This window comes from Mesoplodon bidens (genome assembly GCF_964165515.1).
Source record: "Mesoplodon bidens genome assembly, chromosome: 1".
Taxonomy (NCBI): Eukaryota; Metazoa; Chordata; class Mammalia; order Artiodactyla; family Ziphiidae; genus Mesoplodon; species Mesoplodon bidens.
This window is the reverse complement of record NC_138176.1, coordinates 194,535,687-194,553,727: the sequence shown is the minus strand read 5'-3', so window position 1 is coordinate 194,553,727 and position 18,041 is coordinate 194,535,687. Positions and strand designations below refer to the sequence as shown.

The following is an 18,041-nucleotide window of genomic DNA, read 5'->3' as shown; positions in this document are numbered from 1 at the left end:
AAGGAAAAGTTCTAAGGACCTTGAAGCAGCTCATCAACATTGAAATAATTATTTTCAAAACTGTTCAGTAATATGGGTGGATGGTATGTACCATTATTCCTATTTTACAGGTAAGTAAAATTGAGGTCAAACATGCTATATAAATCAGTGGAAAAACCAGGACAACTAAGTTGGACTACTGACTTTTACTCTATGCTAATTAATTTTAAGTAAGTAAGTAAGAATTATGGTCACTTGTCGTGAATTTCACACTGAGTGAAAGACTAACTCGTTCTATCAGCGACTGGAGGCAATGACAGCTTCCAAGGAGCATAATGGCTGACAGCTAATGGCTTTGGGGTCAGAGAGATCCAGATTCCAATTGTGTCTCTGTCGTTTACCATGTGTGTGGCCATGGGCAAGTTATTTAATCTATTTGAGCTCCAGTTTCATTATCTCTATAATGAGGATGAAATTATCTCTTGTAACCTGGGATTATGATGAATAAATGTGAAAAAGCACATAAGTCATTCAGCACAGTGCCTGGCACAAAGTAAACACTTAAAAAATGGTAGCTGTGGGATTCCCTGGTGGCGTAGTGGTTGAGAGTCCGCCTGCCGATGCAGGGGACACGGGTTCGTGCCCCGGTCCAGGAAGATCCCACATGCCGCGGAGCGGCTGGGCCCGTGAGCCATGGCCGCTGAGCCTGCGTGTCCGGAGCCTGTGCTCCGCAACGGGACAGGCCACAACAGTGAGAGGCCCGTGTACCGCAAAAAAAAAAAAAAAAAAAAAAAGGTAGCTGTGAGAGTTACTTCTGCCCAGTGTCCAGGAGACTGGCAAGAGCAGTGGATGAGGGGAGCGTTATTATTTCTACTTAGAAAGGCAGGCTCTCTACATGCTGATTCCAACTGAACTTTCTATTCTTCTCTCCCACTAAACAACCCCACAGCACACCCTATATCAGACTTATTACTGTTCCTCAAACATCCCGCTCTTTCCCATCTCACAGCGTTTGTCCAAGTTTACTTCCCTCTGCCTGGATTACCTTTTCTATCTAGGCTACAGGATCTAGCTCAAAGTGCTATCTTTCAATGCAGTCATTACTTGTATCCTTTCCCCTCAAAATCTCATAGCTTTTAAATCCCTGGCTGATTAATAGGAAACATAAGTCCCATAAAGTGAAGGAGTTAGTACAGATCAACGTTCCTCAGAGTGAGTTTTTACAGAACATCAGTATTATGAGAAGATCTGTGAAAAAAGGCCAGTGTAAGTTTGGGAAATGTTTCACCTATGTGCCTATCCCTCTTGAGGGTTAGTAATACAACTTAGTGTATTAAAGGCTCTGGGAAGTTCTACATTGAAAATATACTTAATTTTCCTAAAATAGTTTTTCCTCAACTTTATTTGACCATAGAGAAACTTTTTTAAACAAAAATATATTTCAAAATATCTGGGAAACTTTGGTCTGAATAGAGGACCAAAGTTTTAGTAGCTTTATCTTTGTTCCAAAAAAAAAAAAATCACATACAGGAATATAAACAAATAAATCAGCTCTAGTTAAGGAGGGGAAATAAGCAGCCGAGAACTCTCTTCACTTAGCATCTACTACCTCCCTTCCTCTGACTACAGAATCGCAAAGGCTCCTTGGGGTACAGTTTACAAACCATTTGCCTAGAAGACTTTATGAGCCTGTTTCTTATCAACTGGCAAAGCATGTGGAATTTGGATATACCCCTGCCAGCCATACGACATCCTGGTTAAGATTGTAGAACTAAACCCTTAGGGATGAGGAATTAAGAGGAAGCCAGCAAGAACCCTGTGTGACAGTGGTAAATCTATCCAAAGCCTACAAAAAGGAGGGGGACTCAGGCACCATAACCTAAAGGGTAAGAGCAGATAAAGTTTAGACCTACATCAAATATCAAAAACCAAGGGGGGGGTGCGTCCAAGCTAGAGCAAATAGGATAGAACATAGCTTAAGAAATGCAGCAATGGGATTATTAGATATAGAGATTGTTAGTCCTGGGATTCTTCATATCTAAGACAAGAGAGAAAATAAAGGAGTCCCCGTTTTGGGACAATCTAGTAGGGATACAAGCATGCATCCCCCTTACATACCAGGTGCCAATGTCCAAAGAAGGTAGGGAGGGTTTGAGGATACCTAAGAGGTCCAGACTAATAAGTGAGCAAGAAAGAGGTATAAAGCAACAGAAAGTGCATTTAAATAATTCTAAAACCCATTTTGCATGTCCATACGACTTTCACAGTAGGTAGAATCACTTACTGAAAGCTCCATAGGAAAAGATGTAAGAAAAGAGGCATGAAGACTTCTCAGCTCTAACATGCTGTGATTCTATATACCTGCTAGAATAAAGTTCTAAAAAAAGACTAACTCCCATAAAATCTAGGAGACTAAATTATTGCAATGGGTTTCTAGATTTTTAAGAACTGTTTCAAATAAACAATTAAAATTAGAACCTGAAATTCAATCTCCTGTTCCTAGTCTTCACTGAGAAAATGTTATCTACATTTAAAGAAAATTTTGTGAAATGCTACTAAATTTTAAAGTATGACTATAGAAATCAATTGGAACTGTGGCTTACCCCAGAAAGATTTCCCAGAACCAGTTTTACCAACTGCTTCACGTAGGAAAATGAGGGTGCACAACTGCTATTCCTAATGTGGGCACTGCAAGCATCCAGGACAGTCCGAACAGAAACCCGAGCATAAATAACATCCTCACACATTCCAAGCAGTATACTGTTGAGATGATCTCCAAGCTTGATAGGCTGCATATAAAGAAAGAAAAGGTAATGTTGGCAAGTGTGAGTAAATCTAACTAACACGAGACAAACCATTCCAAGAGTCACAGGAACCACACCAAACACACCTGGAGGAAATAAATTTCTTACCTAGTAGCATGTATATTTGACTGCATTTTACATTTTTATAATCCAAAAATTTTATTAGCACAAGTTGGTTAACAGACATCTCCTAAGATAGGAGGTATTATAGAAAAACTCCAGGGTGTTTTGGTATGATTAAGAAATGGAATGTTTTGGTATGATTAAGAAATGGAATGTTTTGGTTATGGAGCAGTTTATATATATACCCTACTTGGGGGGAATAAACAATTTCCTAACATTTCAAAAAAGGAATATATTTGATATATATTTAATGTAATTTGACACTCATGGTAACTTAGAAGAGATTTCAAATATTGCAATGACTCAAGGTCATTTAAATATGTTGTCATTATGCCGGTGAAACAGAAGCCAAAATGTGAGTTTTTTTTAATTAGTTGACAAAATTTATAGAATATTATATCTAAATGTCCAATAATCATACCAAGAAATGCAAATTAAAACCACAGAAAGAAGTCACTATATATACACTCAGTAGAATGGTTAAAATAAAGTAGTTGTGAGGAGAAAAGCATTGCTTATGGGAGTTTGAACTGGTACATCCACTTTGGTTTAAACATATGCTTTACCTGTGACCCTTCCCTTCCACTTCTCATCCATTTGGGTATTATATTTCATCTTTTAGAGCTCAGCTTAGCAGCAATGTCCTTTAATAAACCTATCCTAACCCTCCAAGTCTAGTTAGAGGCTCCAACGCGTGGTTTTCCATAGCACCCTCCATTTTCCCTAACATAGCATTTGTCACATTGTGTTGTAATTGGTTATTTTGGTTGTCTGTACCTGTGATAGGACTCCACAGACATGGGACATTATATTCCTAGTGTCTGGTACATTGTCTGACATAAGATAGGTGCTTAATAAATACTTCTGAATTAATATTAAATATTTCCAAAACAGGTATGATATCTGACAGTAAAATAGAAGTAAATGTTTATACTTCCCATCCAATTTACACATTATAGATATACTGACTTTTTTTTTCAGTTACCAGAAAAGAGAAAGTGTTAAATTATAGGCTGTGATCACATTTTACATGTAAGTTAGGTTCTATAAAACGACCCTATTATTTCCAGTAATAATTTAAGTTTCTCATTTATATTAATAAAATTGAAACTGAGGAAAGTAAATATACAGTATTTTTCATGATGTAAAATGAAACCAAACCAAGTTGAAGACTATCATTCATTTTTCATGGATCTTAAGATGTCTGAATTTTATAATAAAAGCCTAAAATACTTACTGCTTCTTAATTTGATAAAAAAAAAAAAACCCAAAACACACCTAGTTGCTTTTGTTTGGAGTTCTAAATGCCTAAAATGACACAATTCTGTATGCTACATCTTTGATGAAATAGTTATTTTTAATTTTTTGATTATATTTATTACTATGTTTACTATTGTGTCTTCCGGAAATCAGTTATTTTAGAAAATAAAGACTAGAAGCAGCCCAATGATCATCAGAGCCTAAGACCCCACAAAGTGTTACTTTAATATCTGTGTCTGCTGCTGCAGGAGTAGTGAAGTATGATTTTGAAGCGACAAGAGAAAAAGTAATGAAGTATAAACTCTGAGACATAGTTACAGCTACTATTATTCCTATAGTTTTTGCATCAAAAAAGGTTATCACTTTCTGTTCAAGAATGAATCATCAAAGAAATTTACAATCCCCCTTTATCAGTCATTAAATTAAAAGAAATAAAGTGGACTCCCATTTCTCTCGCTATAATTTTGAAGAGGCTACTATATTTCACAGAGTGAACTGTTGAAACAGGTAGTGACTGCTATAATTCTAAGAACAGTCTAAGAAAAATAATTTCTTTAGTACTTTATTATTTCATTCTGAGAGTGTGACATTATTAATGTGAACAACCTGTATAAACACTGGTGTGCCTGACAACACACTGTAGAACACATAAATACACAGAACTTCTTAAAAAGTGTAAAGTTGTACAAATGTGACAACTTGACTTACTTGGCTCTGAGGTACTTCATGATCAGCCCCCCAATACAATGTCATTCCAAGAGAATAAATATGGATCTAGAAACAGAATTTTAAAAAAATCATTTTATGTAAAAACTTAATTTAGCAAGTACTATATATTCATGACTTTGCTCCAAAGAAAGTGCAACACATGATTTAAGAAAATCATCATTCATATTTTACATTAAAGTATGTGAGAGCTTAAAACAGAAAATAAGACTGGAAATGATCAGAACAGACTCCCCCTACCCCCCAACTTTCTAGACTGTCTGCTATGAGTAATCATTTTTATTAGTTCTTACTTAAAGTTTCTTTATGAAAGCTCAAGCAAATATGAATAGTCTTACTTTCCCCTTCTTTTACAAAAGGTCAGAAATTTAAAAAAATACTCGACACCTTGCAGTTTTAGTTTAACATGACAGGCATTTCCATATCAATGTTTAGAGATCTCATTCTTTTTACTGCTGCATAGAACTCCATTTTGTGGCTATAGCATTGTTTACTTAACTGATCTGTTATTAATGGGCAATTAGAATTTTCCTAAACTTTTGCTATTATAAATAATGTTTTAGCAAACAGCCTTGTGATGTCATTTTGTACATGCAGGTATTCCTCTTGAATTGACTCTCTTAGATTATGAATAAAAGAGTAAATCATCTATAGTTTTGATACATTTTGTCAGATTTTCCCCACAGAGGTTTTATCATTTTGCATTTCTACCAGCAATATATGATTTTTTCACAAGCCTTATTCATAGAATGTGTTATGAAGATTTGGATTTTTACCAAACTGAAAAGAGAAAAAAAATCTCATTGCAGTTTTTTTTATTTTTTTATTTTTATTTTTTGCGGTACGCAGGCCTCTCACTGTTGTGGCCTCTCCCGTTGCAGAGCACAGGCTCCGGACGTGCAGGCTCAGCGGCCATGGCTCACGGGCCCAGCCGCTCCGCGGCATGTGGGATCTTCCCGGAACGGGGCACAAACCCGTGTCCCCTGCATCGGCAGGCGGACTCTCAACCACTGTGCCACCAGGGAAGCCCTCATTGCAGTTTTGATTAGCATTTCTCTTACTAAGAATGGATGGGGTAGTAGTAGATAGAGAAAAAAGTTGGGTCAGAAAAGATTCCTTTTTGTTTGTTTGCTTCTTAAAGACTGAAAAAAGGACAACATATTTTTATGCTGGTAGGAATGATCCAACAGGGAAAACTGGAACCGCAGGAGAGAGAGGAGACTGTTGGGAGAACACTGCTGAGTAAGCGGGAGGAAGTGGAAGCTAATGCACAAATGAAGGAGTTGGCTTGACACCTCTGTCACAGTTCTTCTGAAGTAGGGAAGCAAAGAATATGAAAATTTATGTAGGTAGTCCAGTTGTGGGATCTTGGGAGAAGTCTCCTGATCGCTTCTACTTTTTTCCCCCTGTGAAACAGGGAGCAAGATTATCAGCCTGAAGTGAGGACAGTTAATCCTTATAAGTAATCATTTTCCAGTTCTCCTGTTAAGCGATTTCAGAGCTAGACTTTTAGCCCATCTCTACCAGTACTGAATAATCTTACCACAAGCACTTTTTTTGCACCAATCTTACTCCAGGGCCATCTTATTTTCTTGTCTTTATTTTTTCTTTTCATTTTGCCCTTATTTTCTCACCTGTATTTTTTAATTATACAAACTGTCTCAAATCCTCTTTAGATATAGGTGAGGTAAATACAAATAAAACTGGGTATCTTTACAATCTCACAGCATTTTAATCTATTCCTAGTATTGCCTCCTAAATTATTCCTAAATTACAGATTAGTTGTTCCTCTTTTCAAATATTTTCATGGCTCCCAATTTTCAAAACTCCAAATTCTTTATGATGATATGCAAGGCTCACTCTGACCTGCCTCTAGCTCCATTTTCCAGACAAGTTTTTAAGTTTTCATTCAATTATCACTCCTTCCTCTATCACACTTAACACTTCAGAACTACTATATAATTCTCTGTTGGCAAAATAAATCTTCCTCTTTCCCAGTGCTTCTTGAGCAGTTCTTCCTACCAAGAACTTCTGTTTTCATCTGTCAATAAAAGTTCCACCCATTACTGATAGTCCAGAGATGATGTTATCTATTATGTTGCTATATAAACCTTCGCAAACAGGATAAAGCATTCTCTCTTATATGATAGTTATTATTTCATTTGTATCTCTAATGAAACAGTTAACTAATACTACCTGTAACAGTTAAGATGTGTCCTTGTTTGTCTTCCTTGAGAAAGCCTTTTTAACACATCTTAATATCCCTCTTAGCAGTTAACACAGAACTTGTACATAACAGATATTCAATACATGCCTACTGAATTCAATTAAGTGCGCATAAAGTTCAAGGCAGCATGATGTAGGCTATTTGTATCATATTTCTGTTTAGAATTCAAGGAACCTCACATGGGAACACCTTTTCAAAGAGTCTCATATATGAAAAACATTTTTCATACCTTTAGCAAAAATGACTAATTGCATACTCAAACATATTTCTCTTAATAAATTAATTTTGATTTGTGATCCTTTGAGATACTGGTAGTATTTTAAGATTGTTTACTACATTTACTTGTCAGGAGGCTAATTGAGTTATTTTATTTTAATAATTTTATATAAGACTATATAAAATTATTAACATCATTTTTAAAACTAGGTTATAAAATTATACATCTGTTGATCATTTATGTATATAGTATAATGATTAATTTTATGTGTCAACTTGACTGGACCATGGGATGCGTAGATATTTGGTCAAACATTATTCTGGGTGTTTCTGTGAGAGTGTTTTTGGATGCAAGTAAACTGAGCAAGGCAGACTGCTCTCCCCAATATAGGTGGTCCTCAGCCAATTATTTGAAGGCCTGAAGAGAACAAAATAGTTTACCCACCCCCAGGTAAGAAAGAACTCTTTCTGTCTGACTGCCTTCAAACTAGGACATCAACTTTTTGTTGCCTTTGGATTTGATCTGAAATACCAGCTCTTCCTGGGTCCTGAGCCTGTTGGCCTTCAGAGTGGAACTACACCCTCAGTTCACCTGGTTCTCAGACCAGAACTACACCATTGGCTCTCCTGGGTCTCCAGCTTGCCGGCTCACCTTGCAGATCTTGGGACTTGTCTGCCTCCATAAGTACATGAGCTAATAAGTCTCTCTTTATATACACACACACGCCCGCATGCACACAAACACACATATCATATTGATCCAGTTTCTCTGGAGACCCCTGCTTAATACATATAGATATGAAATATCTCTATATAGAAAAAACATGCAGAAATGATAGTTGCTATTTTATTAGATAGTGCTTTATGGGTTCAGAATTTTTAATATTTTAAAAATCATTTAAAATTTTGTTAAGTAAATAACTCCAGGTACATCAGATCTTTGTTAATGTATAATAATATCTGGTATCTAATATTAGAGAAATATTATTAATATTTGAGAAAAAGTTTGTACAGTATACAAAGAAAAATGCTTTACTTTTACATTTATTCCAAAATAATCTGTAAAGTAAACATGGATAATACTTCCATATACATTATTCATAAGCTTAGAGTTTTTACTGTTGATGCAACCTGAAAAGATACAGGCAGAAAGGAGATCAGTGATACTAAGGTGTAACTAAATTAACACAGTAACGCTGCAATACCACTGAGAGCACTTAGTTCACCTGGTTGATAAATAGCAATGAATGGGTTATAGTTTAGTTACAGTCATTATATGGAAAGGAGAAGGTCATACAAGGAGTGGTTATTCAAAAACAGGCAAGTATTTGGCCTTCATATGTTTCTTCAGTTTTTACATAAGCAGAAAAAAAGGAGAATATGATGGCCTATATAATACAACTAATGAATATCTTCTATTAAAGATTGGTAAGCCCAGGGATTAAAAGAAGTCAGGCATTAGAAGTTTTTTTTTAAAAAAAGGTTTTGATCTGCCTCTCACTTCTACTGCATATTTATTTAGCTTCCAAGGGAATTTTTTGCTTTGTGATCTTTGCCAAGGCCCTATTTGTATCAAAGATCTCAGTACCTATCTGTTCCTGATGGATAGCACAGAGAAAATCTATTCCCTTCCCTTAGTGTAATAGCAAGCCAGGGTGGTTTCTTGTAGAAGTGGCTGCTTTTGATAATGATGATTCATACACAGGGTTAAATGATAAAGGAACTGGTTCCAGAAGATAGCATTTATAGAAGAGCTAATTAACTATCCATTTAGTCGTTCAACATTTTTTCTGAAAGTCACTAAGCTCGGGATTGTGGTAAAATATAAATATCTCATTCTGGATCAATACTACTACCATATACTAATACATAAGAATATCAACAGCAAGCATGTACATAACGTTTACTGTGTGTCAAGCTTAGAGTTTATACTTCAGCTTATTCAATAACTACAGAGAGAGAAAGTAACTTTTGTCCAAGGTCACACAGGTAGTTAAGTGCTAGGGGCGGGATTCAAATTCTGGCTCCAGAGCCATATTCTTGACCTCTAAACCAGGGCTTATACTCCTCTGTACTACTGACGTTTGGGATCTTTCCTGTGGACAGCAGTCTGTGGATATTTATCCTGTGTAGGATAACAGTAGTACCCCTGGCCTCTACTCACTAGATGCCAGTAGAACTACCTTCCTCCTCCTCCCCCTGCCCCCCTGCACCGGTTATGACAACTAAAAATGTCTCAAGACATTGCCAGCTGTCCACTGGAAGGTAAAGCGGCCTCTGATTCAAAACCACAGCTTTAATCTGTTGTACCTTTCCTAGAATCAGAACTCTAAGAAGAAAGCTATATGAATATAGATGTATGCATCTATTAAACAAAGTAGAAGTGGTACATTTGTGCTAAGGAAATCCAAAAGGACAAGATTACTTCTGATTATAGAAGAAATTTAAAGCAGGGAGAGTTTAAGCTGAGGTTTGAATGTAGGTTATGTGTCCCCTCTCTACGTTCTCTTAATATTTTGTACAGATCCACCATTACTGTATATATTTCCATTACTATTATTATTACTATCATTAATTTCTTTTTGTCTATCTGTCCATTACACTGCTGGCCCTTTGAGGTTAAGGACTATTTCTTTTTTTTTTTTAATGTATTTATTTATTTTTGGCTGCATTGGGTCTTCAGTGCTGCATGCGGGCGGCGAGGAGGGGCTACTGTTCGTTGCGGTGTGCGGGCTTCTCATTGCGGTGGCTTCTCTTGCTGCGGAACATGGGCTCTAGAGCTCAGGCTCAGAAGTTGTGGCACACGGGCTTAGTTGCTCCGCGGCATGTGGGATCTTCCCGGAACAGGGTTCGAACCTGTGTCCCCTGCATTGGCAGGCAGATTCTTAAACACTGCGCCACCAAGGAAGTCCCAGGACTATTTCTTATTCACCTTTGTAACCCTATGGCCTAATATAGTGTAGAATATATAAGTTCTCAATAGATGCTGATTGAAAGAATGGTTGGTACATAGGATGTGGACATGTAGAAATGCAGAAGAGCACTGTTCTACAAAAGAGTGAAGCCACAAAGCATAAAACCTGTTTAATAATCACTGACTACAACTTGTGCCTCTGAAAGAGAGGAGTTGAAATATGGTTGGAATCAGACTCTGGAGAGGTTTTCTATGTTTTGTTAAGGAATCTGTAGTTAACTGAGTAAGTAGGCCCATGCAGTTCAAACTGGCGTTGTTCAAGGGTCAACCATATGTCAAAAATTTAAATGCACATACTTTTTGATTTCACAATTTTACTATTAGGAAATTATTAGGTTAATTTTTGAACCTATATGCATTGATTATGGCAAATGATATTCACAGCAAATTCTGAATTCTCCAAAGTTCCCTATCTAAATTATCACAGCTTGCTACACACAATATATATATATTTGTTCCAAAATTTCTTTTCATAGCATTGACAATGAAATTAGATCTTCTGATGTTAATGGCATTACCATCCTCAGACTGGATATTCCTATCATAAACATTTCCATCTTCATTGTTTCACCAAATCAACTGTCCAAACTCTGTCAGGTTTGCTTCCACTATAACCCCATTATCCTCACCTCTATAGTTCCACGGCATTGCATGATTTTTAGATCTTTCCCCGAGATTATTAAAGTGTCCCAGTTAGATTCTTACATAATCTTTCATCTCACCTAGTTATCCACTTTCATCAAACTTACCCTCTGAAATAACAAATTATATCATATCACTCTCCTAAAAATATGCCCGAGAAGAAAGTCTCAAGTTCTGGCATTCAAAGTGTTCTTCATTCTGACCTATAGTCTCCCTTTAACCACAGCCTTCCAGGTAGCTAATGCTACAGCCCAGCCAGTCTGATCAAACATTCCCCTATCACAGTGGACAATTTCCTACCCCTTAGCATTACACATCATAGCAACCCTGAGGGGAATCCCCATTTCTACCTATTTTCAATTTTCTAAATTCTACTCACTCTTTGTAGCTCAACACAAATGCTACCTTCTCTGCGGTATCATTCTAAATTAGAAATTGCTTCTCTTCGAAACTTCCAAACTACTTTATCCCTCTATATAGCATTCATTTCAATTTGCCTTATATTATAGATATACATATATGTGTATATATATAATCATTAACAAATTTTTAAAATATTTTCCACATGAGAAAGTGTTGACATAAAATACAAAGACTGAAAAATAAATCTTAAAATTCTTTAAGCATCTTAGAAAAACTCACCAAAAAGGCTATAAATATATTAGAAGGTCTATTTAATTAATAAAAAGTTAACCAGATAGTTGCTACTGTAAAACCATCAAATTGACAAATAATAAGAGAGAGAGAAAGAAAAAAAGAGAAGGAAAGAGAGAAGGAAGGAGGGAAGTAGGAAAGAAGTGAGGGAGGGAGGGAGGGAAGGAAGGAAGGAAGGGAGGGAGGGAGGGAGGGAAGAAGGAAGGAAGGAAGGAAGGTCCAGTTATTTTTGTATCTTCCTCCCAAGCACAGTATTTTATACAGAGCAGGCATTTAATAAGTATTTTAAAACATGAATTAATAATGGCTCACATTTTTTTTCATATTTTTTCTTAGATCCATACATTTTTATAAAACTACTTTGAATTTTTAAATATGAACTTCTTGGAATACATGATCATTTTATTTTATTTTTTAATTGAAGTACAGTTACTGTACAATATTATATAAGTTACAGGTGTACAATACAGTGATTCACAATTTTCAAAGGTTAGGCTCCATTTATAGTTATTATAAAATATTTGGCTATATTCCTCATGTTGTACCCTATTTTATACCTAATAGTTTGCACCTCTTACTCCCCTCTCCTTTTCCCTCTCCCCACTGGTAACTACCAATTTGTTTTCTATATCTGTGAGTTTGATTCTTTTTTGTTATATTCACTAATTTGTTGTATTTTTTAGATTCCACACATAAGTGATTACATGATCATTTTAAATTCAATGGATATTTTCCAGAGGGTTGAAGGTAGCCCAGTGTCTACTTTTCCTACCCCCACCAAAACAAAAAACAAAATAAAGCAAAAAAGACTTAATGTTACCTTTTCAACATCAGAGAGAGAAGTTAGTGATTGATTTTGAAGAACCTCTGGTGCAGTGAATGCTCGAAGATCCTGACTGGAAATATTTTCATCTGTAAATGACACACTACCAGATGGCAGCAATAGCAGAGACCATGGAGAAATGATGAAGCCAAGGGCAGCAGGATCAGCTATGCTTACTGGTTTGTAACCATACGGAATGAAAAGAAAAAAGAAAGATAAATGCTTAAAATTAAGTGATTATAGATCACATAAATGAATACCCCAGCATATTCATATATATGTGCAGTTACATACACCAAATCAACATGCTACAAAATGAGAGTGGGTTTCATACACCTAATACTGCTAGCATTATTAACAACAATGCCTTGATTTGGTTTAGTCTTTCAAACTTAGACTAGATGGCAGATCTTAGAAACTAGAAATAGAGAACTTTCATTGTCAGTCATAAGACTATACTGGTTCAAATATTTATCACAGTGATAAAGAGATATGAATAAGAATCAACAGTTCTTACATTTTGTTGGGTGGAGGGTGGTTCATGGATTCCTTTGAGGATTTGGTAAACACTATGGTTGAGAGAGGATTTCAAGAAAACTGCCCATAAATATAAAACCCGGTGTTTGGGGACTTCCCTGGTGGTGCAGTGGTTAAGAATCCACCTGCCAATGCAGGGGACATGGGTTCGAGCCCTGGCCCAGGAAGATCCCACATGCCGTGGAGCAACTAAGCCACAACTACTGAGCCTGTGCTCTAGGGCCTGCAAGCCACAACTACTGAGCCCGTGTGCCCAGAGCCCATGCTCCGCAACAGGAGAAGCCACTGCAATGAGAAGCTCGTGCACCACAACGAAGAGTAGCCCCCACTCGGCGCAACTAGAGAAAGCCCACGTGCAGCAATGAAGACCCAAGGCAGCCATAAATAAATAAATAAATGAATGAATGAATGAATATATATATATGTGTTCATGGATATCCTTAGAGCCTGTTTATGGACCCCAGGTTAAGATTCTCTGATTTAGACTACAGTGTTCTGAATGTTCTGAAACTGATAGAAAATAATTCCTTTGATAATTCATCAGATTTAGAATTAGTAGTTTCCAACTACAATGAAATTTTTTTTTTTTAAAGAAGATGTTGGGGATAGGAGTTTATTAATTAATTTATTTATTTTTGCTGTGTTGGGTCTTCGTTTCTGTGCGAGGGCTTTCTCTAGTTGTGGCAAGCGGGGGCCACTCTTCATCACGGTGTGCGGGCCTCTCACTATCGCAGCCTCTATTCTGCGGAGCACAGGCTCCAGACGCGCAGGCTCAGTAGTTGTGGCTCACGGGCCTAGTTGCTCCGCGGCATGTGGGATCCTCCCAGACCAGGGCTCGAACCCGTGTCCCCTGCATTAGCAGGCAGACTCTCAACCACTGCACCACCAGGGAAGCCCGAAAGTCTCCTTTTTGCATCAAGATATATATAGTCTTGTATGCATTTATTCATTATTTCAGTAGAATTTCAGGCAGCTCTGTGCTACCAAATGTGACCAATGTGGCCTCTAATTTTGCTATGTTTTGATGTTTGTCTTTATGGGTGCCTAAGAGCTCAGTTTAAGAGTATTAAAAAAAAAAAAAGTCCTTAGATTTCAGCAGGCCTCCTCTAAAAGTAAAGCTATACAGTGGGCTCAACAAAACAGACTTATTAGAAGGAATATTATTTGACCTCCCATTTCAAAAGGAAATTAAAATAGGTTTTAAGGTAAATGTTAAATAAAACTGAGTTACAGACGCAAGAAATCTCTATAGGAAGGTCACAGACGGCCGTTGCCCACCAATGCCATGATTATTCAATCTGAATGTGTTACACTGCTCTCTAAGTCAAATCATAAGAAACTGACAGAAGTCTATAGAATAGTTTATCAAACATACAGTATCTATGCTTTCCTAAAAACAACTTTCATTAGAAGTGAATCATCCATCCTTTCTGACTTTTTAACCTCTACCTATGGTCAAGATTCTGATCATCAGAACTTGACTTACGCTGATAAAAAAGTAAACTATTAAAATTCATTTCTCCTTTGAAGATTAAAAAGCCAACTGTACATCCTCCTGCATTCTTATGAATTTTAAACATGTCTTTAACAACTGTGTCAAGGAAGAAAAATGTGTTGAATGCATCTTTAATCAGTCAGCATATCTTATGTAGCCCTGAGTCCGAGTTACAGACCAGTGGTCCTCACATTCCTACTCAACCACACATCAGGTTGCTAAGAACTTCGACTCAGAATTCTCATGGCAAAATATGTTTCAATGAATCATCACAGCTGTTAAGCTTAGGTATACTGTTGCCTTTCACAGCCACTTTACACACTGTCTTTTACTTGAGATTTTTCTTGTCCCTTGAGGTAGAATTGTATTGCTATAAACTTCCCTCTAGGTTAGGGTCGTTGTGTTTTCACTGTCATTTGTTTCTAGGTATTTTTTGATTTCCTCTTTGATTTCTTCAGTGATCTCTTGGTTACTGAGTAGTGTATTGTTTAGCCTCCATGTGTTTGTATTTTTTAGTTTTTTTCCTGTAATTGATATCTAGTCTCATAGCATTGCGGTCAGAAAAGATACATGGTATGATTTTAATTTTTTAAAATTTACCAAGGCTTGATTTGTGACCTAAGATATGATCTATCCTGGAGAATGTTTTATAAGCACTTGAGAAAAAAGTGTATTCTGTTGCTTTTGGATGGAATGTTCTATAAATATCCATTAAGTCCATCTTGTTTAATGTATCATTTAAAGCTTGTGTTTCCTTATTTATTTTCATTTTGGATGACCTGTCCATTGGTGAAAGTGGGGTGTTAAAGTCCCCTACTATGATTGTGTTACTGTCGATTTCCACTTTTATGGCTGTTAGCATTTGCCTTATGTTTTGAAGTGCTCCTGTGTTGAGTGCATAAATATTTACAATTGCTGTATCTTCTTCCTGGATTGATCCCTTGAACATTATGTAGTGTCCTTCTTTGTCTCTTGTAATAGTCTTTATTTTAAAGTCTATTTTGTCTGATATGAGAATTGCTACTCCAGCTTTCTTCTGATTTCCATTTGCATGGAGTATATTTTTCAATCCCCTCACTTTCATACAGTATGTGTCCCTAGGTCTCAGGTGGGTCTCTTGTAGACAGCATATACACGGGTCTTGTGTTTGTATCCATTCAGCCAGTCTATATCATTTGGTTGGAGCATTTAATCCATTTACATTTAAGGTAATTATCAATACGTATGCTCCTATTACCATTTTCTTAATTGTTTCAGGATTGTTTTTGTAGGTCTTTTCCTTCTCTTGTGTTTCCTGCCTAGAGAAGTTCCTTTTACATTTGTTGTAAAGCTGGCTTGGTGGTGCTGAATTCTCTTAGATTTTGCTTGTCTGTAAACGTTTTAATTTCTCTGTCAAATCTGAATGAGATCCTTGCTGGGTAGAGTAATCTTGGTTGTAGGTTTTTCCCTTTCATCACTTTAAATATATCCTGCCACTCCCTTCTAGCTTTCAGAGTTTCTTCAGAAAGATCAGCTGTTAACCTTATGGGGATTCCCTTGTATGTTATTGTTGCTTTTCCCTTGCTGCTTTTAATATTTTTTCTTTGTATTTAATTTTTGACAGTTTGATTAATATGGGTCTTGGCGTGTTTCTCCTTAGATTTATCCTACATGGGACTCTCTGTGCTTCCTGGACTTGATTGACTATTTCCTTTCCCATATTAGGGAAGTTTTCAACTATAATCTCTTCAAATATTTTCTCAGTCCCTTTCTTTTTCTCTTCTTCTTCTGGGACCCCAATAATTCGAATGTTGGTGCGTTTATTGTTGCCCCAGAGGTCTCTGAGACTGCCCTCAATTCTTTTCATTCTTCTTTATTCTGCTGTGCAGTAGTTATTTCCACTATTTTATCTTCAAGCTCACTTATCCATTCTTCTGCCTCAGTTATTCTGTTACTGATTCCTTCTAGAGAATTTTTAATTTCATTTATTGTGTTGTTCATCATTGTTTGTTTGCTCTTTAGCTCTTCTAGGTCCTTGTTAAACATTTCTTGTATTTTCTCCATTCTTTTTCCAAGATTTTGGATCATCTTTACTGTCATTACTCTGAATTCTTTTTCAGGTAGACTGCCTATTTCCTCTTCATTTGTTAGGTCTGGTGGGTTTTTACCTTGCTCCTTCATCTGCTGTGTATTTCTCTGTCTTCTCATTTTGCTTAACTTACTTTGCCTGGGGTCTCCTTTTTGCAGGCTGCAGGTTTGTAGTTCCTGTTGTTTTTGGTGTCTTCCCCCAGTGGGTGAGGTTGGTTCAGTGGGTTGTGTAAGCATCCCGGTGGAGGGGACTGGTGCCTGTGTTCTGGTGGATGAGGCTGGATCCTGTCTTTCTGGTGGGCAGGACCACGTCCAGTGGTGTGTTTTGGGGTGTCTGTGACTTTATTATGATTTTAGGCAGCCTCTGTGCTAATGGATGGGGTTGTGTTCCTGTCTTGCTAGTTGTTTGGCATGGGGTGTCCAGCCCCATGGAGCTGGAGCTTGCTGGTCGTTGAGTGGAGCTGGGTCTTAGCGTTGAGATGGAGATCTCTGGAAGAGCTCTCACCGACTGATATTACATAGGGCCTGGAGGTCTCTGGTAGTCCAACGTCCTGAACTCAGCTCTCCTTCCTCTGAGGCTCAGTCCTGACACCCAGCCGGAGCACCAAGACCCTGTCAGCCTAACAGCCAGGTACGTAGGGATTTTCTTGCCTTTTGGGAAGTCTGAGGTTTTCTGCCAGCATTCAGTAGATTTTCTGTAGGAGTTGTTCCACATGCAGATATACTTTTGATGTATTTGTGGGGAGGAAGGTGATCTTCACATCTTACTCCTCCACCATCTTGAAGATCCTCCCCCACATCATCTTTTAAAAGCTTCTTCTTGGATATCTCATGCACAAATACCACAGAATCGGGGCTTCCCTGGTGGTGCAGTGGTTAAGAATCCACCTGCCAATGCAGGGGACACGGGTTCTAGCCCTGGTCCGGGAAGATCCCACATGCTGCGGAGCAACTAAGCCCGTGCACCACAACTACTGAGCCTGTGCTCTAGAGCCTGCGAGCCACAACTACTGAAGCCTGTACACCTAGAGCCTGTTCTCCGCAACAAGAGAAGCCACTGTAATGGGAAGCCTACGCACCGCAACGAAGAGTAGCCCCCACTCGCCGCAACTAGAGAAAGCCCGTGTGCAGCAACGAAGACCCAACACAACCAAAAATAAAAATCAAATAAATAAATTTACAAATACCACAGAATCCAGCCAGAGAAGAACTCAAACAAGGCAGAAGAATATTTTCTTCGCCAAAGGATGCTATTCAAAATATTGAGATTTCACATGTCATGGACATAATAAAATAGTCTGTAATCAGTTCTTTTCAAATTAGCAACTAAACGGAACAAACACTAGGAGACCAATTCAGAAGGCAATGAATTAATATCTGTTATGAGATGATGATGGCCTGGAACCACAGTGGTAGTGAGAACCTGTTGGAATGCAAGTGTATCTAGAGGTAGTGACAACAAAATTTCCTGACAGACTGGATGTGGAGTGAGAGAAAGAGGGGAATCAGGATGA

General features: G+C 37.5%; 1 protein-coding gene across 8 annotated transcripts in view; it reads right to left on the bottom strand.

Moving 5' to 3' along the window:
• The window catches only part of PTPN13 (protein tyrosine phosphatase non-receptor type 13), a 222,311-nt gene that overhangs the window by 127,559 nt on the left and 76,711 nt on the right, over positions 1–18,041 (bottom strand). For all 8 annotated transcript variants that reach the window (XM_081238122.1, XM_081238124.1, XM_081238125.1 and 5 more), the window contains 3 exons: positions 12,426–12,604; positions 4,875–4,940; positions 2,583–2,768 (listed from right to left, as the gene is read on the bottom strand). In XM_081238122.1, the coding sequence (XP_081094248.1) occupies positions 2,583–2,768; positions 4,875–4,940; positions 12,426–12,604 (431 nt within the window). The remainder of the gene's footprint in view (positions 1–2,582; positions 2,769–4,874; positions 4,941–12,425; positions 12,605–18,041) is intronic.